The sequence below is a fragment of the Chelonia mydas genome, chromosome 7 (genome assembly GCF_015237465.2).
Source record: "Chelonia mydas isolate rCheMyd1 chromosome 7, rCheMyd1.pri.v2, whole genome shotgun sequence".
Classification (NCBI taxonomy): Eukaryota; Metazoa; Chordata; order Testudines; family Cheloniidae; genus Chelonia; species Chelonia mydas.
In genome coordinates, this window is record NC_057853.1 from 118,239,251 (window position 1) to 118,266,568 (window position 27,318).

At 44.5% G+C, this 27,318-nt stretch overlaps 1 protein-coding gene across 8 annotated transcripts in view; it reads left to right on the forward strand.

Moving 5' to 3' along the window:
• The window catches only part of SH3PXD2A (SH3 and PX domains 2A), a 388,309-nt gene that overhangs the window by 265,971 nt on the left and 95,020 nt on the right, over nt 1-27,318 (forward strand). For 5 of the 8 annotated variants that reach the window (XM_043551931.1, XM_043551932.1, XM_037903421.2 and 2 more), the window contains one exon: nt 22,708-22,839. In XM_043551931.1, coding sequence (XP_043407866.1) covers nt 22,708-22,839 — 132 coding nt within the window. Of the gene's footprint in view, nt 1-3,011; nt 3,057-21,762; nt 22,427-22,707; nt 22,840-27,318 lie in introns of those variants that run through there. The other 3 variants (XM_043551930.1, XM_043551934.1, XM_043551933.1) reach the window with 2 other exon arrangements.

Here is a 27,318-nt window from a genome sequence, read left to right on the forward strand (position 1 = left end):
CTCCGTCGTTTTGTTCTTAAGGAAACCAAGCCCATAAATTTTTTTTTTAAAGGCTTGACCCCATTTGAAGTTGCAGCAAAAATCCCAAGGAATAGGATGGGGAACAGGATCAGGCCCCAAATATATTAGGAGTGGCTTGCATTAGGAGGCAACTGTAATTTCTCTTCCAATTGATGGTTCTCTCTCTAAGTCATGGGTGCCTAACTGGCTTTCAGCAACGTAATGGAAGGGAAGCAGAGGGAAGGAACTGAGGGGGTTGTTCATTTACCATTACCAGTCTCATTTGAAATTGACAACAAGCCCGGTGCACAATTCCAGTAAAACTCTGCCCTAAAGGGAAACCCTGGGCTGTTTGTTATGGCTTTTGTTTTGCTGGCACAGTTGCAGAACTCTCCAGCTTCTGCCTCCCCAACACTCTCCTTGTGAGGCTGCATGCATCACTGTGGTCTTTGCTATTTTTGTTGTTGTTTTTTGGGGGGAGGTTGAGAAGCTGGGAGCAATTAGAGCCTTAAGCATCTTGGAATTTTAAAAAAAAAAAAAAAATCCCCAAGAAGGCAGTTTAATGCTAAGCAGATGTGTTGTGCCAGAGCAGCTGAAATATGCTAGCTGTCTTCTCCTTTAGCAGCACTCGGATTTGTTTCTAACGGCTGTCGAGCTCTGTAATGCCAAAGAAGTGCTGATCCTTTTTTTAAACTTTTTTTTATTTTAATTTTTTTGATGCGTGGGAATCCAAGAAACCCACTTTCTCCTTCAGTTCTTTCTTATATTCAGTCTTGGATCAGCTGCTGGAGCCAAGAGGGAAAAGTCGCTTTTATTCTAAAAAGCTGTCCTGCATCAGATAAGCGTAGGGTGCTATCCAGCTGCATGAAAAGCGTGGTTAAGTACCAAGCGTTACTTCTGAACTGGTGGTGCTCATGTACAAGGGCCACCAAGTGGCTCCCATTAAGTTCGCTCTGCTGGAGCACGTAGCTCCAATATAACCGTAAGACCATGATAGTCATTTCCTTATTACAAATATTTTTCATCTTCAGCTGTTTTAGTTTCCAGTGTTGGCTTGGCTTGGCTCAGTGCAAACTCTGTTTGAAATCCCCCTTCTCTTCTGCCCTCCCCTGCCTCTTTGGATGAAATAATTTTGTTGCTTCACTTAAAATTCGGTCACCTGTGTCTGTCTGTCCAGAGTAACCTGCATATGGTAATATGCCTAGATACATCAAAACCTCTTAATGTCACTGGATGTATATGCACAAACTAGTAATTAAGACAATCTCTCTCACTCACACATACACACACACACACACACACACACACCCCCTCCCCATCAACTCCACAGGCAAAAGCTTGAATATACAACTGGTATTTAGTTGTTACACTCAATAGCACCTCCCATTTGTAGCTCTTAAAGCACTTTGAGTTTGGAAGTTTTGTTACTTCCATTTTATAAATGGGGAAACTGAGGCACTGAGCGACGACATGACTTGTCCATGGCCACTCAAAGAATCCATAGCAAATCCAGAACGTCACTCCCAGTCTCGTGCCCCAGCTATGGAGTCTTACGGTCTCTAAAGGCATCACACTCTGCTGTGAAGGGTAGACTCTTGTTCTGTTGGGTCAAATGGGAAAGTGAGTTCCAGAGTCAATGGCCCTCTGCTGAAAACCTGTTGACCCTAGCAATTTCCATAAAACTCTTTTTATGCCTTAGTGTCTTTCTCCACACAGTGAAGCTAATGTACCTACCTCAGTGGGAGTGCTGAGCTTTTGAGAGCCTTAGCCTAATTTAATACATTGCACTTCCATAGCACTGTTTTTGACTTTATATTTTCAGTTGGAGAACCCATTGAAAGTGACTTCTTCCGCTGTGCATTGCGTAACTGGTGAATTGCCAGTACGGTCTAGGGACCAAATGCCTATTCAAAGAATATTCTCCTGTGACTCCAAATAACAACCAGTCACAAATAAATCCCCTAATGTGTATTGGTTTTTGTCTCCAAGTGGTGTCTTGCTGCTGTGAGACTGATGGAGCCAAAACTGTTCTTAGCATTACATTGTGTGCCAGAATATAGCCCAAGGAATTCCACATATAATAGTTCCAGAATGCCACACAAAGGAATAAGTCATGTTAAGTCCCTCGCAAGATCTTATTTTAAGAAATCCGGGATGAATTTGGTTCATTTATATCAAGAAATTTTTCTCAAAGCTATTTGCTTTTCCTGCCTACCTCCAGTGGGGGCAGCGTTTCTGTCTGAGACACTAGTTCTGGCTGTCCATGTCTACACTCTCAAACTGGCTTAAATAACTGTCTGGTCAAGGTGCAGAGCTGCTGATTTTAAAAAAACTTCCAATGTCCCCAAACCCAAAGTCATATTTTGAAAGACTCTTGACTGCTTCCAGCATCCTAAAGCACAATATTTCTTCCCTCTGAAATAGGGCATAAATCTGACCTTGTTGCCAGACAATCCTTTTACTGATTTACTGGGCTTTTACTGTAAATTCACTCACTAATGCTTGATGCTTTTGTTCAATGCCTGCTTGAAATGCATTTCTTCTTTAGGCTGCTTAAACTCTTTCCATGGAGCATGAGTTACCTTTCTTTGCAGGTCTGAGGCCTAATGGGTCAAGAAGTTCCCTGACTTACGCTCCATGTAACTCAGCTAGGGTTTCCCACAGTGTAATTATGCCTGGATTTCAATATTTGGAATGAACAGGAAAGTTTGCATGTGAACCTTTTTTGACTTGTGTGGAACTAGTCATCTGACCAGTATGAACACGTGTGAAACTTTATAAATGTCAGTAATTCACCTAAACCTATGAATTGCCGTGACTCGGATAATAGCGTAATCACCATCAACTTCTCTTCAGTGGCCTTCAATTTCTTGTCAGACTGGTTTTTAACCTTTCTTTTTCAAAGCTGTTTTAACTCTTATTGCTCCTCTCTGCAGAGCTATGAAACTGCTTGCTTGTTTTTCTAATTACTCTTTTTATTTTACTGCTGCCCTCTTCTTGGACTTTTGAAGTTTGGATGTCCAGCTTCTCTGAGACTCCAAGGAAGGATGTTACAGGTACTAAATTGCTTGTGTGGGGGTTTTTTGTTTTGTTTAATTCCTTGTTCGTATTCAGCATGCCACTGGGAAGAAAATACCATTTAAAATCAGTATTTAGTTCAGACAATGCGTTTTGGGGCTTTTTGTATGTGAAGTGGAGGGAGGCCATCTTATGTTCTAACCTTCTAAGTGTCTCGGCTTTACAACCTACCTGTATATCAGCATTTCAAAATATATAGACCTCAAAAAGAATAGTCCTAAAGAGAAAAGGGGGCTCATTATGGACTCTAACCCTTAAAGGAGATATTGTCACTGCCAGGGGATGGGATCTGACTCTATTGCGCTCCTGTGAATAGGACTGGGGAAGGAAGAGGTGAAGTCAACAAAGGACATTAGGGGTCGCGGGCACTCGGAAATTCTCTCCCTCTTATCTCCGTCCCCCTTCCTCTAAGCTGCACATTCCCAACCAGTTGTACTGGTGCTGTGAAAGGTCGTGCACTACACGCTGCAGGACGAAGAGCCGAGGAGACTTCACTGATTGAATGCCCAGTGAAACTGTACTAGGATGGACCTGAATCTGAACTCTGGGAATGTTTATATCTGAATCTAACATCCCCAACTCTGGGGGAAATCTGCTGGGTGGGTGCTGTTCTTATGGCATCACACTTTGAAACCATGATGTTCCTGGGGGATGACTGTGCAAATGGATGAGAAAACCACAAAGTGCCTGTTCATCTTGGCTTGGGAATTTGTGGGGGTGACTGGTTACTCGCTCCCCTGGTCAAACAGCTAGACCACACTGCAAGGGAGTTCATGAGAAACGTCTTCATGTAGCAGATAACGAACACGAGGAATGGGTTTGCAGGAGCAGAGTTAGAAGCTATAACTGGGAACGTGGTCAGACTGACATGTTCAGGAGAAAGGGACAGTACAGGTGGATGGAGCTCAAAACAGGCCTCCTTCCATTGTGAAGTGTTTTCTGTATGGAAATGCTCTCCTACTCCTCTGCAGCAAGTGAAAGCTGTGTTAATGTAAGTATCTTCTAATACAGAAGAATATCGAGTCTCTCTCAAACTCCTCTTTGCTGCATAATTCTCAGGGGAGGAGGACACTGTACTTTCTCCTAAGGTCAAAGGCTGGGAGGAAGTGTCTTATGTGTCTAAAGTGAAAAGCAGAGTTTCCTGTCCTACTCATTAGTGAGAGAAGGTCTAAGCATCTAATGCAATCCTCTACCAGTCGTTAGTTTCTGTAGACCAGGCAGATGCTTGGATTGGTGTAGATTCCCAGAAGCAATGCACTCTTTGCCTTCTCTAGCATTCCTCTGTGATTCTTCCCTTTTTCCTTTTGTTTGTGAAGACACAGCAGAGGCTGATTCATTCTACCGTGTATTATCTTAAGGGGCACATGGAGCAGGTCTCATGATGCGGCAGGGATGGACTTCAGCACAGTGGGTATGACTTTATTAAAATAGTGCTAACGCTGGTTTTCATTGTTCCATAACTGGTCCTTGCATTAGAATGTTTTACATTCTTAACTATGAATTCTCTCCCCAAAAAACCTCTGCTCCTTTGATATTTATAACGAATTATATAATTCTTCACAAATCAGTTGGTTTTATTCCATCAACTAGTTCAAAAAACTCCAAGCCTTGGCCAAAAACAATACATTTTATTCCTCCAGTGTAGGGTTTCATTCCATGTGTCTGTGGAGCAGCTAGAGGTTTGTCTCACTGAGGTCAGTAAAAGTAATTTATAAGAGGCTTTATTCCACAGATGAGAACTTGGGACTTTTCCTGGAGAAGTTGTCTGCTGCACTTCTCATGTAGAACTTGCATTCACTGATCTAGTTGATCCCACACAGTGTCTTCTAATCTGGCGCAATTATTTTAGGGACTTTGCCATTTAGTTTGTATAAAAGCTTCATTGGTTGGTCTTTGCCCCAGCCGTGGTCAGAAAGGACTCTTTCCTCCCACGGACAAGGCTGACCTACTTGATTGAACAAACTTTGTTGAAAAGGAAACTTACACTTTGAAGCCTCTCTGGTAGCCAACTGAATGCTATGACTATGGGCTCTGTGAGGATGGCCACTGTTTGTTATCCAAAGTGACCACTGAGGATGGAAACTGTGAAATACATGTATTACTGGGGGTTGGTATGTAGTCCTGGAGATGGCACTTCACTGCAGGTAAAAGATACATTTTGGCTGGTGAACTGGATTAAGGATTCCCCCGGTGTCCAGTGATTCAAACATTCCTTAACAGAAGCCTCTTGGAAGCTTGAAACCAAAATCTATTTACTAACCTGTTTCTTCTAGAGATGCTCACAAGGGTTAAGCAGCTGGCATTGCATTTTATCGCCTCACAAAGAACACTAAAGTATTTCTCTTCTTCCCCCCACCCTCCACCCCAAAATAAATAAAAAGCAGATGAACTTGGCAAATGGCCTTATGGGGCAACTGTGCAGAACCACCTGAACAGATCAGTTCAGGATATCCGTATTTCTCTGCTTCTCCTCTGAATTCCCCCCACCCCCTTCTCTCTCACTATCCTGAGTTTCTTCTGAACAAGGTGGCTATCTTGAGAGTGCTACAAGTTTGTAGAGCATGACAGGTATGGCCCCTGAGCCTATGGCATTGTAGTGCACAAAGGCCACGTGTCCCGGTCTATCATGGCACTCCACCTTGCTCAAAGACAAGACTCTGCATTGACCAGGATGGGGTTTGCAAATGGCTCCACTTCATGCAAGTTGGGCTTAGTTGCCTAAGTGGTATTTGATTGGTCAGATTGTTGCATCCCTGCCATACTTCCTCTCCTGGTCACATGTATCTCTTCACTCTGCCATCCTCCAGGAGTCCTCGGTGGTGGTTTTTAGGCAAGCATTGGACACTAACCAATTTTAATATTCATTCCTTTACTACTATAGACTAATTTATTCATGTTCTAGGGAGTACCTGCAGTCCTCAACCAAGTCATGGGCTCACTGTGCTGTTTAATTTACAAACGTCATAAATACAGTTCCTATCCTAAACAGCCTACATTCTCAAAGACCAGACAGAACAGGTGCACAAGGCAAATGGAGAATGGGCAGAGGAGAGGTATGGGGCGAGAAGTGAATTAATAGTAATAGTATTTGGTCATGTGGACTAATTCTGTGCATAATTTGGCTTCATATAGCTGCAATCAGTAGCTGGAATTGCTGCTCACCCCCTGCCTAGCCATGATCAAATGGCAGTCTTCTGGAGGCATCACAGCCTAGCTAGACTTAGAGGAGGGGCTTGAAGGAAGGCCTAAATGTGGTGGCCTAAAAATGAAAGCGATCTCCTTTACTTCTCCCCCCTCAGTGAGAAGTTTGTGTGTGTGTGTGTGTGTGTGCGTGTGTGTTGGTCTGTCTGCAGGTACCAGGCCAAGTGAGGTGGGTTTTCTAGAGAGATGAAAATCTGCAAACTAGTAGAGGCCAAATTCTACCCAAAGATGCTCTCACATGGCTTGTGTTGAAAGCCACGTGCACATCCGAAGGCAGGAGTCGTTACCAGGGGGAAAAAAATTGGTCTCAAGAATCCCAATATCTTTGTCAGCACTTAATAGAAAACAAACCCAGCCATTGCAACTCTTCTCCCCCAATATATCCCTTGTTGATACGCACACAAAATAAGGTATCCATCTCAGCCTCTGACTGTGCAAAAAACCCCAACTTTTGAGTAAGCAGAGTCTAAAAACTAGCATAGATCCTGCAGATCTCCAGGCCAGATTCAGCACTGGTATAAACAATGGTGTGACATGCATGTTGGGTGCAAGTGACAAAGTCGTATCACTCGCATTCAGTGTGTGGGAAAACAAATGCAGCATACCTAGGGTGGAGAGGGGAGGAGGCTGTTACAGGAAATCCAATTAATGGATTGGAAAGCCCTGCTTTATCTGTTGGGATTTTTGCCATTGCTCTTAGGGCCAAATTCACCTTCACTTAAGCTGCCACTGACTTCAATGTGGACTGCACTTGATTTTGGCCCCCATAGAATTTCAAATTGATGCAAATTAACTCCTGTGCTCACCCAGTGAATGACTAATCTGGGTAAATTACATGTAGCCACTTGTATACACCTCCTGACCACCTTGCACCCCGCCCCTAGTATATGTATGCTGATAGAAGGTGTCTAACTAGGAACAACAGAATGAAACGAAAAGTAAACTTTTAGGAGAGTTACATGGGAAAATGGGAGTGAGAAAAGGAGACTCGGCAGATGTGTCTACCCGGGAATAAATCTGTGGTTGGCCTGGGTCAGCTGGCTTGAGCTTGTGGAGGGTCCCAGAGCTCAGGCTCCAGCCCAAGCCCGTACGGTCTACACAGCAATTTTTAGCACCACGAGCCTGAGTCAGCTGACCCAGGCCAGCTGTGGCCATGCTGCGGCACTCTTATCCCCATGTAGATGTCCCCAGTGAGAATGAGACGAAAGAGGTGGTAGAACCCCCTTTGACTGGATAAAACGCTACCAAACATTCTCTGTCGCTACCTTCAAAGCAGTAAACTGAATGCCAGGTCTTCTGGGCTGACCAAAAAGGGAAAGAAGTGGGTTTGGTTTTATGAACTTGGGTCTACTAGGGAGCAGATGTGAGTGATTAACTGCATTGCCTGGTACGGCAGCTCACTCTGCAATGCATTGCATGTGCTTCCTCTGCCCAAGCACCATGTATCTCTTAAATCCCTCATGATTTCTAACCCTGATTCTTTGTAGTCAGACCCTTGCATTGAAATTCTAGAGCACTCTCCACCATGAAAAGTATTCCATTCCTTTTGGGACACTGGATCCAGATTTAACTCTGAAAACAAAGCATCTCTTTTCAGTTGGATGCCAACTATGAGCCACATCCTGAGAGGTGCTGAGCACCCTTTGCTCCTGTGGAGTCACTGGGAGTTGTGCGTGTCTGGCTCCACCCCAAAATCAGACCTTATACTTGAAAGCAACATTTCCCAATCTTTGAAAGATAAGCCCCCCATTCAGGAGCAAGAAACTAATTGTAACCCCTCCTTCCCTTATACCCTGCCAGCTGCTTTTCTAAGATGGCTTTTAACTATACAGGTCTTTCATTTTCCCCCACTACCCCAGCTAGTCTCCCTCACACTTTGGGAAACACAGCTCTAAGGAATCCAGTACGAACACATTGCTGCAGCAAGCAGAATTAGGGCAAATGCCAAAGTACTTAGGTGATTTTAAGCTGGTGGGAGACCCTGTCTGGCAGCTGCTTGAATGATGTCCAAGTGGTTTAGCACATCTGTGTGCAAAATACTTAAGGAAAGTTTTCTTAACTTTTTCTACCTGTAACCTAGTCATTTGGACTCCATAAAGTGAGCCAACTTTCCAAGAAGGGGTGGGGGAAAGCAAATCTAGCCTTCTCTGCCCCCCCCCTTTACCCCCCTCTAATTTTTCTTGGCTCTGTCTTAGAAACCAGCAGATAAAAATAAAGTCCCAAAACTAACAAGCTAATCTTGGCAAAGGGCAATATTTAACTTTTTTTTTTTTTCATTTCTGTAAAGACTTTATTGGAAAATGCTGCAAAAAGCATAAAGGAGGAAAGGAAAGAAACTGAGTGTTTGCTTGAGGAAGAAATCGGTGCAGATGGCAACGGGGCCAAGTTCAATCCTTGTGTAACTTCACTGACTTTAATGAAGCTACACCAGGGTTGAATCTGACTAGCTCTGTATAGTTACACCATGTGCTCTCTTCTTCACCTCCGTGCACTGTTCTCACCACCTGCCTTAGGGCTGCCTGTCCTAAATTTTTGAAGGAATATCCTGATTTTTGTCACTTGCAGAACTTCTAAAAATGACCAGATTCTCCATTCTGCACATCCCATATGCTGGGGGCTGGATATATTCCTCAAGAATAGATTAGAGGAGCCTCCAGGCTGGCCTTTCTCCCCAGCGGCATATGCAGCGTTTGGCTTGGTGTCCCTGCAGCTGCTCCATAGCAGCCACAAAAAGGTCCCAGAGGGAGATGAGGCAGCTCCGGGCTGTAGTAACTCTTCCAGATTGTTGCATCAGTATCCAAAGGGGCGGCAGGGAAGAATGGACACTGTTACTAGGCAAGGTGTTGGGGATATGGGAGAGGAGAGTGGATATAGCTTCTTTGTTCTAAACTTCACTGTGCAACCTTCTATGTGCACACTGCCGTCGCATGCTCTTTGATTGGGGGGTGTGGGGGTGTGTGTATGATGGCTTATTTATCACTGGGGGACTGGCAGTTAAAATGATTCAGGAAGTCATGTTGGAAGCTTTAAGTTGAGACTGTATGTTATACATTCAATATTTGAATTGATCAAGTTTTTTCCATTCAAGTTGCAGTGGCTGTATTTCCCCTCCCCCCCCCCCCTTTTTTTTTTTAAAAGAGTTAGGCTTAAACAGATTAGTCCAAACCACATGCTTATATGGAACTCCTCTTCATCTTTCACTTCCAGTGTCTCTGCCATTCGTATATTGCAGCGGTAGATTCAGAATACAGCTGACTTTACCCCATCTTCTAAGAATCAGAAATATCTCTGTCCATATTTAAATTGTTTGGCCAAGTTCACAAAAGATGCCACAGAAATAATCACAGGGCCTAATAACATCAGCCACACTATCAGAGGCTCGTTCACCTGCACATCCACCAATGTGATATATGCCATCATGTGCCAGCAATGCCCCTCTGCCATGGACATTGGTCAAACTGGACAGTCTCTACGTAAAAGAATAAATGGACACAAATCAGATGTCAAGAATTATAACATTCATAAACCAGTCGGAGAACACTTCAATCTCTCTGGTCACGCAATCAGAGACATGAAGGTCGCTATCTTACAACAAAAAAACTTCAAATCCAGAGTCCAGCGAGAAACTGCTGAATTGGAATTCATTTGCAAATTGGATACTATTAATTTAGGCTTAAATAGAGACTGGGAGTGGCTATTTTCCCCTTGTTTTTTCCTACCCCTCCCCCCCAGATGTTCTGGTTAAACTTGGATTTATGCTGGAAGTGGCCCACCTTGATTGTCATGCACAGTGTGGGGAGAGTGGTCAGTTTGGATGAGCTATTGCCAGCAGGAGAGTGAGTTTGTGTGTGTGTGTGTGTGTGGTGGGGGGGGGGGGTGAGAAAATCTGGATTTGTGCTGGAAATGGCCCACCTTGATTATCATGCACATTTTAGGGAGAGTGGTCACTTCGGATGAGCTATTACCAGCAGGAGAGTGAGTTTGTGTGTGTATGGGGGTGGGGGAGTGAGAAAACCTGGATTTGTGCTGGAAATGGCCCACTTTGATTTTCATGCAGGTTGTAAGGAGAGTGGTCACTTTGGATAGGCTATTACCAGCAGGAGAGTGAGTTTGTGTGTGTGGTTTTTGGAGGGGGGTGAGGGGGTGAGAGAACCTGGATTTCTGCAGGAAATGGCCCACCTTGATTATCATACACATTGTGAAGACAGTAGTCACTTTGGATGGGCTATTACCAGCAAGAGAGTGAGTTTGTCTGTGGGGGGGCGGAGGGTGAGAGAACCTGGATTTGTGCTGGAAATGGCCCAACTTGATGATCACTTTAGATAAGCTATTACCAGCAGGAGAGTGGGGTGGGAGGAGGTATTGTTTCATGGTGTCTGTGTATATAATGTCTTCTGCAATTTCCACAGTATGCATCCGATGAAGTGAGCTGTAGCTCACGAAAGCTCATGCTCAAATAAATTGGTTAGTCTCTAAGGTGCCACAAGTCCTCCTTTTCTTTTTGCGAATACAGACTAACACGGCTGTTACTCTGAAACCACAGAAATAATGTTCTATAAATAATTTGCTTGATAGATGGAACCAATTAAACAATTGGAGAAGATGGTGGTTGTTACAAAGCAACGCTCTTTGCCAATACTTTGTTACTACACAATTGAAAAGGGGCCCAGGGCCAAATCCAAAACTCTCTAAAAAGGATCCAGAACTGTTGATCTGGCCCTAAACTTTATGGCTCAGGACGCATCTTACAAGGAAAACTTTTTTTTCTTTAATATTGGGCAACTTATTTAAACACTTCTCCTAATTCTAGATTTTTATCTTAATACTCCTGTATTTACAAGAATCTGCCCACAGTATGCAGTATCCCAAACTTTTACATCTCCTCCCCTCTCTCCACATGCTCCTACCCGACAGCTTCGTCTCCCACCATAACATCCTAGCCAATGGCTCTGTTTGGTATAGAATCACTGATACCATTATCTGGCTTTGCTGATCAAAATATCGCTGCAGTAGCTTGGGTCATAGATGATCCGGATTGGGAGGGACCCTCAGGAGGTCATCTAGCCCCACCCCCTGCTCAAAGCATAACCAATCCCCAATTTTTGCCCCAGATCCCTAAATGGCCCTCTCAAGGATTGAATTTACAACCCTGGATTTAGCAGGCCAGTGCTCAAACCACTGAGCTATCCCTCCCCCCAGACTCCAAAGTTGTGAGATTAAAGTACTGCTAGTTTTTACTGCTGGGGATGGTCTGTCCCGTCTTAGGGTATGGGTTCACCACCCACTGGATCGGTGGGTGGTGATCGGCCTATCAGGGGTAGATTTGCATCTCATCTAGATGCGATAAATCGATCCCCGAATCGACGCCTGTACTCCACCTCGGCAGGAGGAGAAAGCGGAGTAAACGGGGGAGCAGCCGTGGTTGACTTTCCGCCATGAGGACGGCCAGGTAACTCGAATTAAGATACTTCAGCTACGCTATTCGTGTAGCTGATGTCGAAGTTGTGTATCTTAGTTTGAAACCCGCCCCCCAGTGTAGCCCAGGCCTTAGTTTCGACCACTGTGAAGTGTTATTCTTTCTTTCAAATGTCTCCTTCCCTGGCTTTGGTTAGCTGCTTTTCCACTTTCATCTCTATCTCCTCTAGGTTTTTATACCTAATAGAGCTTGTCGACTTGGGAAAATTGACTGCCATAACTGTAGTGGAATAATTATTCTGCCATAGCATTGCCTGGGTAAACAAGTCATATATTCTGATGGGGGCAGTGTACGCAGTGGGGCCTTTTAGGAGAAGACCTGTGAAAGAAATGAATGTTTTGTGTGGCCCATAAAGTTATGCCGGGAGGTGGCAGGGGGGAGAATCCAACACCAAACTTTTATCTACCCAGTTTTCTTTCTAGACAGTGCCCCTCCTGTGATGCGGGTGCACAACTTCCAACAGTGTCTTGGTGGCACTGCTTCAGAGGGTAATCCTGACATGTAAATGACTCCTGAGGGCATTCTGCACCAAAATATTAAATTCTGCGCACAATATTTTAAAACTGGGCAAATTTTTATTTGCCAGAATAACACCACATAATCTCACCATTTTCAATTATTTGGTAATTTTATTTCAAAATAGCTGGAAGCAAGTATGTCCGGCACACGCACACGCTCTGTGAGGAATAAAGAGTTAAAGAAACCCCTATGACAACCCAGTTCCTGTTTCTCTGCCTTCTATTTCCCCCCCCCACACACAGAGTGCAGCCAGGAGGGCAGACACCCACAACCCCTCCCCCCAGAGCCCACTTGCAGGGCCCCCGCTTGCCCAGACACCTGTCCCCTTCCTTCCCCTTCCCTACTGCCTAGCCCAGGGATCCAGAGGGAGAAATAGCCTGATGCTTGGTCCCTGGCTTGCAAGGAGTTTCCTGCATGCCCCACTCCCCTTCCTTCAGGGCATGCTGGGAACTGCTGCTGCCAGAAACCCTCTAACTCAGTGGTTCTCAAACTTTTTTACTGGTGACCCCTTTCATATAGCAAGCCTCTGAGTGCAACCCCCCCTTTATAAATTAAAAACATGTTTTTAATTTATTTAATACCATTACAAATGCTGGAGGCAAAGCAGGGTTTAGGGTGGAGGCTGACCGCTTGGACCCCCCAGCTAATAGCCTCATGACCCCCTGAGGGGTCCCGACCCCCAGTTTGAGAACCCCTGCTCTAGCTCCCTCTCCTACCCCCCAGCAGTGTCTTCTGTGTGCAAGCTGGGCTCCGCCAAGTCCAGTGACCACAAGTGACTGCTAGCAGCATTGCAGACCACTTCTGTGGGGGTGGGAAAAGGAAACTGCACACAACAATTTTTGCAAAATTCTGCATGGTGCCGTGGTGCAGAATGCCCCCAGGAGTAGCAAAGGTAGGGTTTATATGGAGGGGGAGTGAGGGGAATGCCAGATCTTAGGCTGGTATAGACTCCAAGGGAAGTGTTTGGAAGCACCTTTGCCTGGAGAGGATGGGGCAAAGCATTAGAAGCTCCCTACAGTACATCAATTCTGTGGTAGCGAGGGGTTGGCTAGCCTGCCTAAATGCAAGGGATGTCTTCCACTACAAACTCCTGTAATTCTGCATATGCTTAAAAAGTTAGCACATCTGCATCTTTGCTAAATTGTATTCACTAAAGACCCAGGCAGGCTGTAACAAGCTGGCAACATATGCCTGAAACACCCTATCTTATGAGTGGGTGCTTAGGTAGGAGTGGGGGGAGGGGTGCTCTAGCGTGTGGGGGGAGCAGTCAAAAGGAAGGAACTCTGGGGAGAAGGTTTGAACTGAAAACCAACATGAATATGTGAGAAAGGGGAGAGCTGGACTCTCTAGTGGGCATGGTCTGTGTTTAAGAAGGTTGGGAAAGGATCTGTGTATGAATCAAGGCTTCATGTACAGTATTTAAAGGGCTCTTCTGGTAAAATGCTTTGAACTCCTATGGCTGGATTTCTTTTTTTTTCAAAACTCCTCAGTTGCTTCCACTGGGACGAATGGGAGATGCTGAGGGTTTGCACACTTCTGAAAATCTGGCCCTTTAACCATACATGCTCATTAACTGATGTGCAATAGCTGACTAACTTCATCAATGGGCCACTCTCAGACATGTCTCCGCTGTGAAGATCGAGTCTGGCTGCAACAATGCTCAGTGTTCCCCAAGTGTATTGTAACTTTTTTTTTAATATGTCTACACACACACACGTGGATGATTTCTAGGTCTTGGATGAGTCCCCGCCCCCACCCCGCTTAAGATTTTAGGGAAGGGTTGAAGCAAGCGAGAACAGTCTCAACGCATGCCCCCAAATCTGCTAGCTGTTAACCTGAGAAATGCAGCGTAGATGGTCCTGGTGTTTCCTTAGAGAAACTAAAGGGTCGGGGAGGCTTTTGGCATTGGAACCATTTTTAATTAAAAATAAATCTTGGTGCCACCTTTTCAGTGGCTAGGGGCTGGTGTTGGTGAAGAAATACAGGTAGGGGTGTCGGGGGGAGGTGAGAGAAAGGCAGCTGCAGTTTGTAACTCCTCCTGCAACAGTTTCCAAAGATGCAGACGGGGTTACCTTTTTTTCTTTTTTCTTTTTCTTTTTTTTTTTTTTTTTTTTAAAGGTTCCAAGTTTATTAAGTTGCCACGATGCTGGATCTGAGACGCCAGAGTTATTACTTCCTCAGTATAGGACAGCACCAAGATCCAACTCATGTGGAAACTAGTGACATTTTAATGGCACCCACTGTACGTACTGCCAGATACCTTGCAGAAAACATGCATGGGGTAAATCAGTCGTTCTCAACCAGTGGTCCATGGGGCCGCAAGCACGTTTCAGGGGGTCTGCCAAGCAGGGCTGACATTAGACTTGCTAGGGCCAGGGCAGAAAGCCAAAGCCCCACCACATGGGGCTGAAGCCAAAGCCTGAGCAGTGTAGGTCCGTGGGGGCTCCTGTGGCATGGGGCCCCAGGCAATTGTCCTTCTTGCTACCGCCTAATGCCGGCCCCGGCTTGTATATGCAGAAAAACAGTTGTTGTGACATAGGTGGGCTGTGGAAGTTTTCTAGCATGTTGGGGGAGCCTCAGAAAGAAAAGAGGTTTAGAACCCCTGAGTTAAATGATAGTTGTGTCCAGAAGGGCCAAAGAGATCCCTAAAATAGCAACACTACCTGCTACTTCACTAAAAATCCTGTTTAAAGGGTGCTCGCTGACCATTTCTGTTTGGTTTCTCTTGAAAGATTTTACTGCTCAGTTTTATATTAATTCTTATAGTCGGGATCTGTAAACACTTGGTACATGATGATCATAAAAGGGCATTATGAAAACCATGCGTGATATAGATTAAAAGAGCTGACACATTTTATAGGCCTGATAGCAAAATACTTTGGCAAAGATCAGGGTTCTCAAATTTCCATAGCCAGACAACCTTGTGTCCTGTGGGTGGTTTAAATGATTGGCCATTGCAGAACATAGTATGTTAGCTATTGCAACACAGCAGAGGAAGAACTGGCTTGGTGCTACTGGCCTGCATTGTTACCTGGGAGACTTGAGGTCAGTAGTAAGTCTCTGTCGCTGAGAGCTGCGGAGGTAGCTATGCTCTCCTGCTTGGGCTGGGGGACAGGTTGGAGATATGTCACTTAGCAGCAAGCCATCTGTTTGAAAGAGTGGTACAGACAAGCTCTAATGAGACTATTACCCAGTCCCTGGAGGGTGACTTCACCCAATCCTCACCTCAGCATCCCAGCTGGATTGTAAAGCTGAGCCCTATGGAGAGAACCGGCATCCTCAAGACTTTCACCAGGAAACAGACACAAGATGAAAATAATCTCAGAGGCAAGCAAACTCTTCGCTGCTGTTCTGAAATATGCATCCTGCAGGGGGGGGCGCCTACAGGCTGGGATCAAAGGAGTTTGTGAAGGTGGAAATAATGTCTTGGTTCATCAAGCAGATTCTGAGTTTCTTTCCCCCTGCTTGCCGGTCTAGTCCAACCCCCTGCTCAAAGCAGGACCAATCCTCAACTAAATCATCCCAGCCAGGGCTTTGTCAAGCCTGACCTTAAAAACTTCTAAGGAAGCAGAGTCCACCACCTCCCTAGGTAACACATTCCAGTATTTCACCACCCTCCTAGTGAAAAAGTTTTTCCTAATATCCAACCTAAACCTCCCTCACTGCAACTTGAGTCATTACTCCTTGTTCTGTCATCTGCTACCACTGAGAACAGTCTAGAGCCATCCTCTTTGGAACCCCCTTTCAGGTAGTTGAAAGCAGCTATCAAATCCTCCCTCATTCTTCTCTTCTGAAGACTAAACATCCCCAGTTCCCTCAGCCTCTCCCCATAAGTTATGTGTTCCAGTCCCCTAATCATTTTTGTTGCCCTCCGCTGGACGTTTTCCAATTTTTCCACATCCTTCTTGTAGTGTGGGCCCCAAAACTGGACACAGTACTCCAGATGAAGCCTCACCAATGTCGAATAGAGGGGAACAATCACATCCCTTGATCTGCTGGCAATGCCCCTACTTATACATCCCAAAATGCCATTGGTCTTCTTGGCAACAAGGGCACACTGTTGACTCATATCCAGCTTCTCGTCCACTGTAACCCCTAGGTCCTTTTCTGCAGAACTGCTGCCTAGCCATTCGGTCCCTAGTCTGTAGCGGTGCATGGGATTCTTCCATCCTAAGTGCAGGACTCTGCACTTGTCCTTGTTGAACCTCATCACCTTTTGGCCCAATCCTCTAATTTGTCTAGGGCCCTCTGTATACGATCCCTACCCTCCAGCATATCTACCTCTCCTCCCAGTTTAGTGTCATCTGCAAACTTGCTGAGGGTGCAATCCACGCCATCCTCCAGATCATTAATGGGGATCTGGGGAGGGAACCATTGGGTCTTTTGACATGCAAGAAGAAGGAATGTAAGCTGGCTGTGGCTTTTACTACCAAGAAAGCATCTCTGGCTTTGGTTTTGGGAACGGGGTGTCTCGCCTCTTTAGCACCCCCTTGTAAATGTTACTGAGGGAAATATTTCTTTCGTAGCCTCTTGTGAAGGAGTCCCAGAGTACAAACAATGGGCCCAGGCCTGCAAGGTGCTGAGTACTCTTCTCTCCCATTGAAGTCGAAAAGTTGAAGCCACTTGGCCTTCTGCAGGCTGGATCAGGCTGGATGTAAATGAAACACGTCTTGAAATGCATCCACTTCTGGGTTGGAGGACAGCAGCTGATGCTGTACACAACAGTAGAGGGAAGGGGAAATTTTCCTCCAAGGACACAGACGTGGGATCCATCACCCTCATTAGAGGTCCCATAGCACACTTTTTTTTTTTAAACAGGCCTGTTTCAAAAGTCCTCCTTTTTTATCAACTTCTTGTATTGCACCAATAGCTGTACTAACTAAGGGCTTGTCTGCACAGGGCAGCAAAGTGCACCAGAGGGTGTGATTTGTAAAGCATTGTGAACTAGGTATTTCTTTAGCAGGCAAGTTAGGGCACCACATGTTGGAATGCTTTACAAATCGTACCCCACTAGCGCTCTGTGCCAGGACTGTGTGCACAAACCCTAAGCTAGATCCACATCAATCAAGCCACTTAGGGCTTGATTTACAGTATCTACCTTGGAGGGATGAACTACCAGGTTTCAAACCTGTGGATGGAGGACGTCAAGATGTTGCATATCCGACACTTAATTGTTGTAGCCAGATCCGACTTCTGTATCTGGAGTTAAGGAACAGGCCTCTAAATGCTGCTTCATGAAATGACACTTTTTTCAATTCAGCTGGCAAAGCTTCTCCTCTAGCATCTGTCTTCTGGCTCAGATGTCAGTGAATAATATGTGGGTGTTGGCCGATGTACACCATAACCTGGAGCAGCCCTGTTCTGTTTGTATCCAGCAGGGATGGTTGTCATAATGGCTGCCATTCCTGCCACTGGACCCAAGAGTGTGTTGGACTTTTGTTTTTTAACTAAACATTGATGGTCTGAAGAAATATTTTATTTTGAAGTAGGTGTGATGTAGCTTGAGTAAATATTGTACTTTTTTTTTTCTACTATTCTTGTAACTTTCCTACCAAAGCACAGTCCTGCAGTAGCATCTAATATCTGAGAGGCTACCAAGTTTCTGATATTGACTAAATTGTAAGTGACACTTTTTTGTGATTTCATCCTAGTCCCCTGTGGATATTGCTTCATGTTAGAAAACCACCATGGAATTTAGGCATACGTCTTTATGATTGATGGACTCTCTTCCAGTGTAGCCTTGAGCTGGATTAGTGGAGGTTACTGTCAGTCAGGATAGAGGTGCAGTTGGCACACTTATTTGTGGGCCTAGGATTAGAACAGCAGGCAGTGTTGCAGATCTGGTCTGAGGTACATGGCATTACATTTTGCATAGCACTTACCTGCACTGGACTTCATAGATTCCAAGGCCAGAAGGGGCCTCTATAATAGTCTAATAGAACTTCCTCAAAATCATGCATAGAATAGATCTTTTAGATACCATCTTGATTTTAAATGATCAGTGACGGAGAATCGACCCAGGTCCAGTGATTGATTACTCTCTCCATTAAAAATTTACACCTTATTTCCATTCTGAATAGATCTAGCTTCAGTTTATAGCCACTGGATTGTTTTCTCTGCTAGACTGAAGAGCCTATTAACTATTTGAATCCCTCAACTCGACATAAGATTCCAGCAGTGATTGCACCAGTGCCAAATACAGAGGTAAAATAACCTCCGCTCCTACACGAGATTTCCTTATTTATGCGTCCTGGGATCGAATTGGCTCTGTGGGCTCTGCTGTGGTACTGGGAGTACATGTTCAGCTTATTATCCAGCAGGACCCCCAAATCTTTTTCAGAGTTGCTGCTTCCCAGGAGAGTTGCCCATCCTGTGAGTATGGCCTACGTTCTTTGATCATTGTTGTATGAATTTACATTTAGGCATATTAAAACACACATTGTGTGCTTGTGCCCAGTCCAGATTGTTCTGAATCAGTGACCCTTCTTCAGTATTTACCACTTCCCCCAATATTTTGTCATCTACAAACTTTCAGTGGTGTTTTTTGTTAATGACTTGGCCGAAAACGTAAAATGCTTAAATAGCATAGGGCCAAGAACCAATCGCTTTAGGACCCCACTAGAAACACATCCATGTGATGACTATTGCCCTTTTACAGTTACATTTTGAGACCTATCAGTCAGCTTTTAATGCATTTTAATGTGTGCCATGTTTTATATCTTTCTAGTTTTTAATAAAAATAAAATGTCATGAAGTACCAAGTCCAGTACCTTACAGGAATAAATACATTCTGTCAACACTGTTACTTTTGTCAACCAAACTTGTAACCTCATCAGAAGGTATCAAGTTAGTTTGACAATCTGTTTTCCATAAACCCATGTTGATTCTCACTTCTTTATTAATAAAGAATTAAAGGAGAATAATATAGAGTCCCACATCAGTCACTCCATTATCTTGCCTGGGATCAGTGTCAGACTGACAGGCCTATAATTAACCAGGTCATCCCATTTACTCCTTTTTAAAAATTGGCACAATATTCGCTTTCTTCCGTCTTCTGGAACTTCTCCACTGTTCTAGGACTTAGTGAAAATTTAAGATTAATGGTCCACAGCTCCTAATCAGCTCTTCTAAAACTCTCAGATGCAAGTTATCTGGCCCTGCTGATTTTAAATAATGTCTAACTTCAATTGCTGCTGTTTTAACATCACCCCCGCCCCCCCCCCCCGCCAAAAAAAAAAAAAGATATTAATGGAATGGAAGGCGTGTTGTCATCTGATAGGACTACATCAGTCCCCCCAATACAGAACAGAAGTATTTATTGAATATTTTTTTTAGTTTGTTCTTATTGGTCATCCTGCTATTTCTGCTAGTAACGAAGCAGTACCATTGTTGGGGTGTTTTTGTTCTTAATCTACTTTAAAAAAAAAAAAAAAAAAACACATCTCCCTTTTTATTGTCCTTAACTCTGATGGCTATAGATATGTGTCCCTTTGCTTTCCTTATCAAAGTTTCTAACTTCTGATTTATATTCATTACTATTATCTTCCCCTTTTTTCCATTGGTTATATAATTTTTTATAGCTGCCTTTACTTCCCCTCTAAACCAGGTTGGTCTTTTTAACCAGTAGGTTCAGCCTTCTTCCTCGATTGTGGCTTTTGGAGCATCTAGTAAAGTGTTAAATAATTCCCAATTATCATTCACATTTTTCTGATTAAATTGTTCCTCCCAGATTGGATTCATAATAGCTTTCAGTTTTGTGACAATGCTCCTTTTTAAAGATTGTGTGTGTGTAAATCAGATAATCACTGGTCTAAACTCTGTTCTGTTTTGATCACATTTATAAATTTGCAGTCATGATCACTTGTATCTACGTTACCATTAACTTCTATTTCTGTGATCAGTTCCTCTATCTGTCAAAACTGGTCTAGTTTAGAATTCCCCCGTGTTGGCTGCAACACTACTTTTGCATTAGGAAACGTGTCCTATCTAATATTTAGACATTCCAAAGATGTGTTATACTTGCAACCTGAAATATATATATATCCAGTATATATCTTTCAAATTGAAGTCCCCTATGATCACGCAGCTTTTTGCCCTACATATTATTCATAGGCGCATAAGGAGTCAATCACCCTGTTCTTGATGATACTCCGCTCATTGCTTTTGTGAGCAGAAAATTCACTAGCAAGAAAACAATCTTTTAAAATATACTGAAAAATTGCTGTGGGACTCTGTATGTTGTGTGAGTTTAGCTGGATACACTTAAGGAATTTTATTCTGAACCTCTTAAATCTGGGCCAAAGAGAGGCAATCAGTATTCCTGTTTCAGGAAAAGACTGGACTAGTGGCCTTTGGATGAGGCAGTAGGTACCTACCAGAAGAAAGGAAAGGGAAATTTTTAGGCCTAACTTCGTCTGTAGAATCAATTTACATACTAAATTGGGGGAAAGATGGATGTGCAGGCACTGTAAGTACTGTGCTGATTGTGATCTGCCTGGTTGGAGTGATTTGATTTAAATATTCCACTGATTACCTTGACCTCCCAACAGAGCAGAAAGAGTGTGGTCGTCTGGTGGATAGGGCATTGAACTGGGACTCAAGAGGTCCTGGATTCTATCTCAGTTCTGCCACTGACCCATTGTATGATCTTGGGAGAGTTCTTTTGCCCCACTTTCCCACCTCACCTTTTGCCTGTCTTGTTTCTTTAGATTACAACAGGAATCTCTGCTACACAGAGTGCTTAACACATTAGGACTCCAATCTATTGCAGCTTTGTCAAATGTTTCTTATGGCTAGTACAATGGTTCTCAAACTGTGGGTCAGGACCCCAAAGTGGGTCGTGACCCCGTTTTAAGGGGTTGCCAGCGCTGGCATTAGACTTGCTGGGGACTAAGTGGAAGCCAGAGCCTCGCTACCCAGGGCTGAAGCCAAAGCCAGAGTTCTTCATCCCCGGTTAGTGGAAATCAGGTTACAGGCCCCCCCCCCCGCCCCCCCTCGTGGCTGAAGCCCTTGGGCTTCAGCCCCTGTCTTCCTGGGGTCATGTAGTAATTTTTGTTGTCAAAAGGGGGTCATGGGTGCAATGACTTTTGAGAATCCCTTGTCTAGTGTCTCTAAACAAGGTGATCCTTGATGCTTTATGTTCTGAAGGAGATCTACATCAAAAGGATAGCGTCCCTTTTTTTTTTTTTTAATTAAAACAGGAACTGTTGGCTTAAAAATGCATTCATAGCCTTTCTCTCTGCAGTGGTGTGTATGCAGAGCTTTCCTGTGTCTGTCCGTTTGGCAGTGGCATGGCCCTGTGTGCTTTGTTGATGTTGCAGCTGAGTGATGAGTTAAGGAGATTCTTGCATCTCCTGCAGCTTGCTACATGGCAGAGAACTCTCCCTCCATCCCTGGCGGGGGAACACTCCTGTCTTCTAGCTCGGCTTTAAAACATATGATTTGCATTATTCAGAAAACCAAAAGAAACCAATCAGAGGGATGCTGGTGTGTTTGGGGGTGGGGGGCAGGGAGGGTAGGAGGGAATGTGCAGGAATAGGGAAGAAATATCTCCTGCTGGTTGAAAAGTCCAGCATGGAGAAGATGAAATAATTAAAGCATTTCATGCTAGATTGCAAACTTCTTAAATAAAAAACCAAACAAACATTGGAAGGGAGAGAAAATCAGACTGTGTAAAGATTTCCGCTGTTCATCTCGTACAAGGCAGTATGTGGAGTTCTGCATCTTCTCTTATAATTGGAGGATTTTTTTTTTTTTTTGGACGATTGTGCAAAATGCTTGGAAAAGGCTGTGGAGGGGTGTCTGTCTTAATAAGAATCTGGCGCTGTGACTTTTCTGTTTCAAGTAAACAGTCTCTCTGCCCTCCCCTCACTCGTTCCCTTCCTCCACCCCTTCCCTTAGTCAGTCCTGCTCATGTGTTTCTATTTAAGGGCTGCAGTGCACACGAATATGATTGGCATCCACAGCCCCCTCTTGACTTACAGCTCATGCCTTCAAGAGTGGAGAAGGAACTGAGCCTCCGAGGGGAGAACTGTTTATTTTTTCTTTTGGTTTCCTGGGGGGGAATAGCTCTGCTGTGGATTTATGCTGCTTCTACCCTGGATTTTTCTATCTGAATGGGGACAAGGATTGTGGCAACCATGTTGGGAAGAGGTTTATTTTCAGAATCCATCATGAAACTTTGATTAATTCACTATGCTTTAAACTTTTTTTTTTTCTTCCTCTCTAATGTTCCTCTGTGCTGCTGGGTTGTGGGCCAGAGGAAGCTGTTTCTATATGGCCAGCCATTTGGGGATATGCTGCGAGCCAAGGTTTTGTTCTGATTGGCTTGACGGTGGTGACAAATTGGCCTATCATGAATTGGATGGACGGCGGTCGCTCTCGAGGAGCCATGGCTGGAAGCTGGCTTACAGCTTGCTTTTTCCCTTCCCCAGGTGCTGATGCTAGTTCTGAACCCATGATCCTGGAGCAATATGTGGTGGTGTCCAGCTATGAGAAACAGGAGAACTCTGAGATCAGCCTTCAGGCTGGGGAAGTCGTGGACGTAATAGAGAAAAACGAAAGCGGTGAGACACTTGTACCTATTTTTCTCTCTAATAGTTTGGTGGTTCGTTCCCTTCATTCTCTCATCATTTCATGTCACTATACATTAGTTCCATCTGGTCTTGTCTGGCTGAGGATGTTGACATTTCCCCCTGTTGGTTTGGGCGGGGGGCCAAAATGTTGCCTTCTGCTGTAAGAATGTCTCGTAAGCTTGTTTGTTAATTAGCCAATGTACATTAACAGAAAACTAAGGCGGGAGGAGAGAAGGATCCACAGCTTGTGCGCATACTTATTAGAATAATACGTTGCCCTGCTGTGACTTTTTTTTGGGGGGGGGAGGGTCTGTCAGCATTTCCATTACTAACAACTGTTTCTGGGGGGGGGAGGGAGATTTATATACGGTTGTTAAAACTTACTCTGGGATGAAGACTTGGCTTGATAGCTCAACTGTTGGCCCAAAACGTAAAAGGGATGAGACACTACGTAGATTCAGTAAAACTTTAAAATTGCTACTTTCAAAAAGTATTGGTGTGGCCTTTTTCAGGCAAAGAATGGGAGCCTCCCTGCTAGCAATGTAGGTTAAAATTCCCTTATGCTGCCCTTAGAATAACCAGTGTTACCATTCAGAAAATGAAATTTTGGCAGGTGATTTGGTCAAAGGTTGATGTGTAGTGGCTTTGCCTCCTGGAAGTCTGTTTTCCAGCCAGGCTAATGAAATGCTTCAGAAGCCGTGTGTCCATTTGCAGCGCTGAAAGGGTTAACTGTTGGCTAGCCTGATGCCCATTCGCTTGCTTCTGCACGTGCCCCCGTCCCCCTCATGCATCAAAACAAAACGGTTGCCGAAGATTTTGGGTTCAAAGACCTATTTTTCTCATGTCTTGCCCAGAGGAGCCATTGCAGACGACTAGGTACATTCACAGACCAAGGTCCTAATCTTCAGAGATGAACACCAGCAGTTCCCATTGACTGCAGTGGGAGTTGTGGATGCCAAAGGATCAGGCTTTAACAGAGAAATGTCCTGATCTGTCAAACATCCACCCTTTCAAAGTTCCCTCCGGACTGGTTTGGAGGGAGTATGTACATCCTGAAGGTGAATATTTTCACCAGGCAGCAGTGCCACAATTTTACAGAAGGCAAGTGATGCACTCAAGGAACAGTTAGCCTGCCAGGTGACTTAGAGCGGTGTTAAAGGGGAGTGTGTGTGGGTGGGTGGGTGGGTGTAAAATACACAGATGCTTGCTAGTGAAGCCATATGGTCTTTTGGGCATACAGTACTATGTGCTTTTGCAAAACTAGTAAGGCGGCCAAAGCACATATCTACCTAATTAAGAGTTGATTATGGGTGAAGGAGGGAAAAGATGCCATAAAATTGCCGCTCTGCTGATTGTGTTAAGATAGGGTTTCTGTTAAATATCCAATGCGCTAGCTCCCAGACAGTGGTGGGAGTTACTGCCCTTGGGATGCACATGGGTATGTAGACCCCTTATTGTGGCAACTCTCCTTCACCTTTATGATGCATTCTCCTCTATTTTGGATTCCAAATATAACCACCATGGGGATTTGGACTGTTCAACAATTCAAAGGTATCTGGTTTCAAGTGAGGGAGGCGGGGGGAGAATGGAATTCCAATTCAGCCTTTCCTGTTGTGCCAAGGAAACACAGTTCATATGGTATTGAAGATCATGGTTGTTGCTAAGGTGGAATTTCAGTGTTAAGTGAGATTACATGGTCAGAAAAGTTTCAGAGTAGCAGCCGTAAGCAACTCTATGAAAAGGTGCCTTTTTAGAGCCATATCATGCTCCATTTACTCACTGAAGTAATATCACAGGGATTAGGGTTAAAGTCCCTTCTTAAATAATCATCTGTAAAGTCCAATAGAATAGTCGGGTTGGTCGTTACCCCCAGGAGGGTCATGAAAGCCAATTGGGCAGGGAGGGGTTTGCAAAGAGCTGAATGCTTTTTAAAAAAAAAAAAAAATTTATTACAATCTAAAGCAAGGGAAATCCCTCTCCCCTATTCCCTGCACACTCTTCCTCTTCATGGTCAAGTATTCCATGCCAATGTCTCGAAGCCCACACACAACTTTTTAGAGGCTTAGTGTTGATACATTTTTGACTCTTATACATACTATAAAAGTAAGGGGTACGTAAAGGTTTTTGACTTTGAATAAAGGGGTCCTCGGTCTCGGACCTAGGAAGACTCGGAAACACTGGAGTAGTTTTATAGTCCCTCTCCTCTATAGAACAGAGGTAGTTGATGATTAGTGGTGGGCGAGCATCCTTAGGTCTGGATGTTTGACTAAATCCCTGGCTGAGAAACTGGGCTGCCACTTTCCTAAGAATAAAACTCAGCTCAAACTTTTCAGCAACTCCTGGCTTGGGCCAGGCTGGAAACGCCGCAGGAATGGCCTTTTCCAGGGAATCTTGGGTTTTCAGAGTTGGCTGAAAATACAAAGCTGAGAAGTTGCACAGAAAAGAAAAGCAGCCAACAAAAAATAAATTGAAACTTCTTTCAAACTCAAAACAACATTCCCCGCCTCCTCCTCCCCATCACTCACTCACTCACTCACTCACTCACTCACTCACTCACTCACTCACTCACTCACTCACTCACTCACTCACTCACTCACTCACTCACTCACTCACTCACTCACTCACTCACTCACTCACTCACTCACTCACTCACTCACACACACACACACACACACACACATTCTGGTAAGTTGTGGCTGATAGTTTGGATTTGAGTTTACTTTATCTAAAACGTCTTGTCCATCACTAGTTAGTGTATGGATTATTTTCTTCAGGACAGTGTGATTACACAAACCCAAAGACCATTGGATTCTTGGACTTTTTTTAAAAAGGTGCAGTCCATAGATATGTGCCTTTGATAAATGTGTGGAAAATAGAATCAAATTGGATTCATTCTGATCCTGATTGCATCAGGTAGGTTCACTTCTCTCCCTCTGGTCCAGGTGAAACATTCAGACTGGTTTACTAGGTTAACTTGAAGTGATGTTAGTTCTGAACAGCCCACATGCACAAACAATTGGATAATGGTTAACTGTGTGGTTCAAATTTTTATCAGACTGAACTTCTTGTCAAGTGCATTAGACATCCTTGCTGCTTTCCTACTACCTTTGATGAAAGACTGATCGTGTAGTATGTAAAATCCCATACAGTATACGTCTGGCTCTGTGTTAGGGGTGCTTTAAGAAAGCTGGGTATGAAATGCATAGGTAATTGTTGTTTTTAAGAAAAATCCTAGTAATCAGAATAGGATTGCATGTTGATACCACATAGAAATATCAAGTGTTTCATGGCTTTTTCCCCTCCAAGAGAGAGCAGCTCTGGAAATCAAACCATTTGTCCCTTAGTAAAAAGCCCAAGGCAGCTCTATTAGCTGAATGGGTCTGTATCTTGCATGTCAAAGTTTTGAAGTAAAGCTTTTTATATATGATGCTGTCCATTTTATTCTTGTCTAAGCTTCAGTTTTTAATTGTCCTTTGCCAGAAGTCATAGCTTCTTGCAGTGGTCACCAACCTGTCGATCGTGATCAACAGGTCGATCCTGCGGACTCTCGCAGTCGATAGTGATCTGCGGCTGTGCAGCGGGGCTGCCTGCTGCTAAGGTAGGCTCCCTGCCTGCCACAGCCCCATGCCACACCTGGAAGTGGCCAGCACGCCCCCACGGCCCCTGGAAGGGGGGGCATGTGGTTCTGCATGCTGCCCCCTCTCTGCCCCTGCAGCTCCCATTGGCCGGCAACAGGGAACTGTGGCCAATAGAAGCGTTGGGGTAATGCCTGCAGGGAGGGGCAGTGCGCAGAGCCACATGCCGCCGCCCCGGTCCCCCCCCCCCCCGCCCCCTTGGCCCCTTTGGGAGTGGTGTGGGGCCCTGGCAGGCAGGGAGCCTGCCTTACCTCGGTCGGTGGTGCAGCGAGGCTCAGTTCACCCAGCAGAAGGCCATACCCCACCCCTGAGCCCCTCCTGGAGCCAGCACCCCAAACCCCCTCCTGCACCAAGCCCCTGCCCCAACCCTAATGGGCATTGAACGCACTCATCACATCAAATGATCAATGCTGGATAGTGTATGCTAAACTACTTTGGTACCTCAGCAGAGTTGAGGACCACTGGAAGGCCACCATTGCTCTGAGTAATCGTGTGTTGCACTTAAATAGTCAAAGACAACATTCAAAGCAACGTTTTTTCCATAGACAAGTGATGGAATTTGAATCCAAACTTTGCAATTTAACTTTCCTAAAGTTTAGGCACATCCACACCCCTGACTTTGGTTAGGGTCCATACCTAATATTTAATTTTTCTTTTTATCAACCAAAGTAAAATATAGTGTCTGGTAAGAGAACGTCTTCATTGCTGTGCCCGGTGCAAGTTCAAGAGATGTCCAAGTCGTAAACCTGAAAACCCCTCTGTTAATATCACAGTGTCAATACAAGGTCAATGAGACACATGAATACATTTTGAGACCCTTCCAGCCACGTTCTAT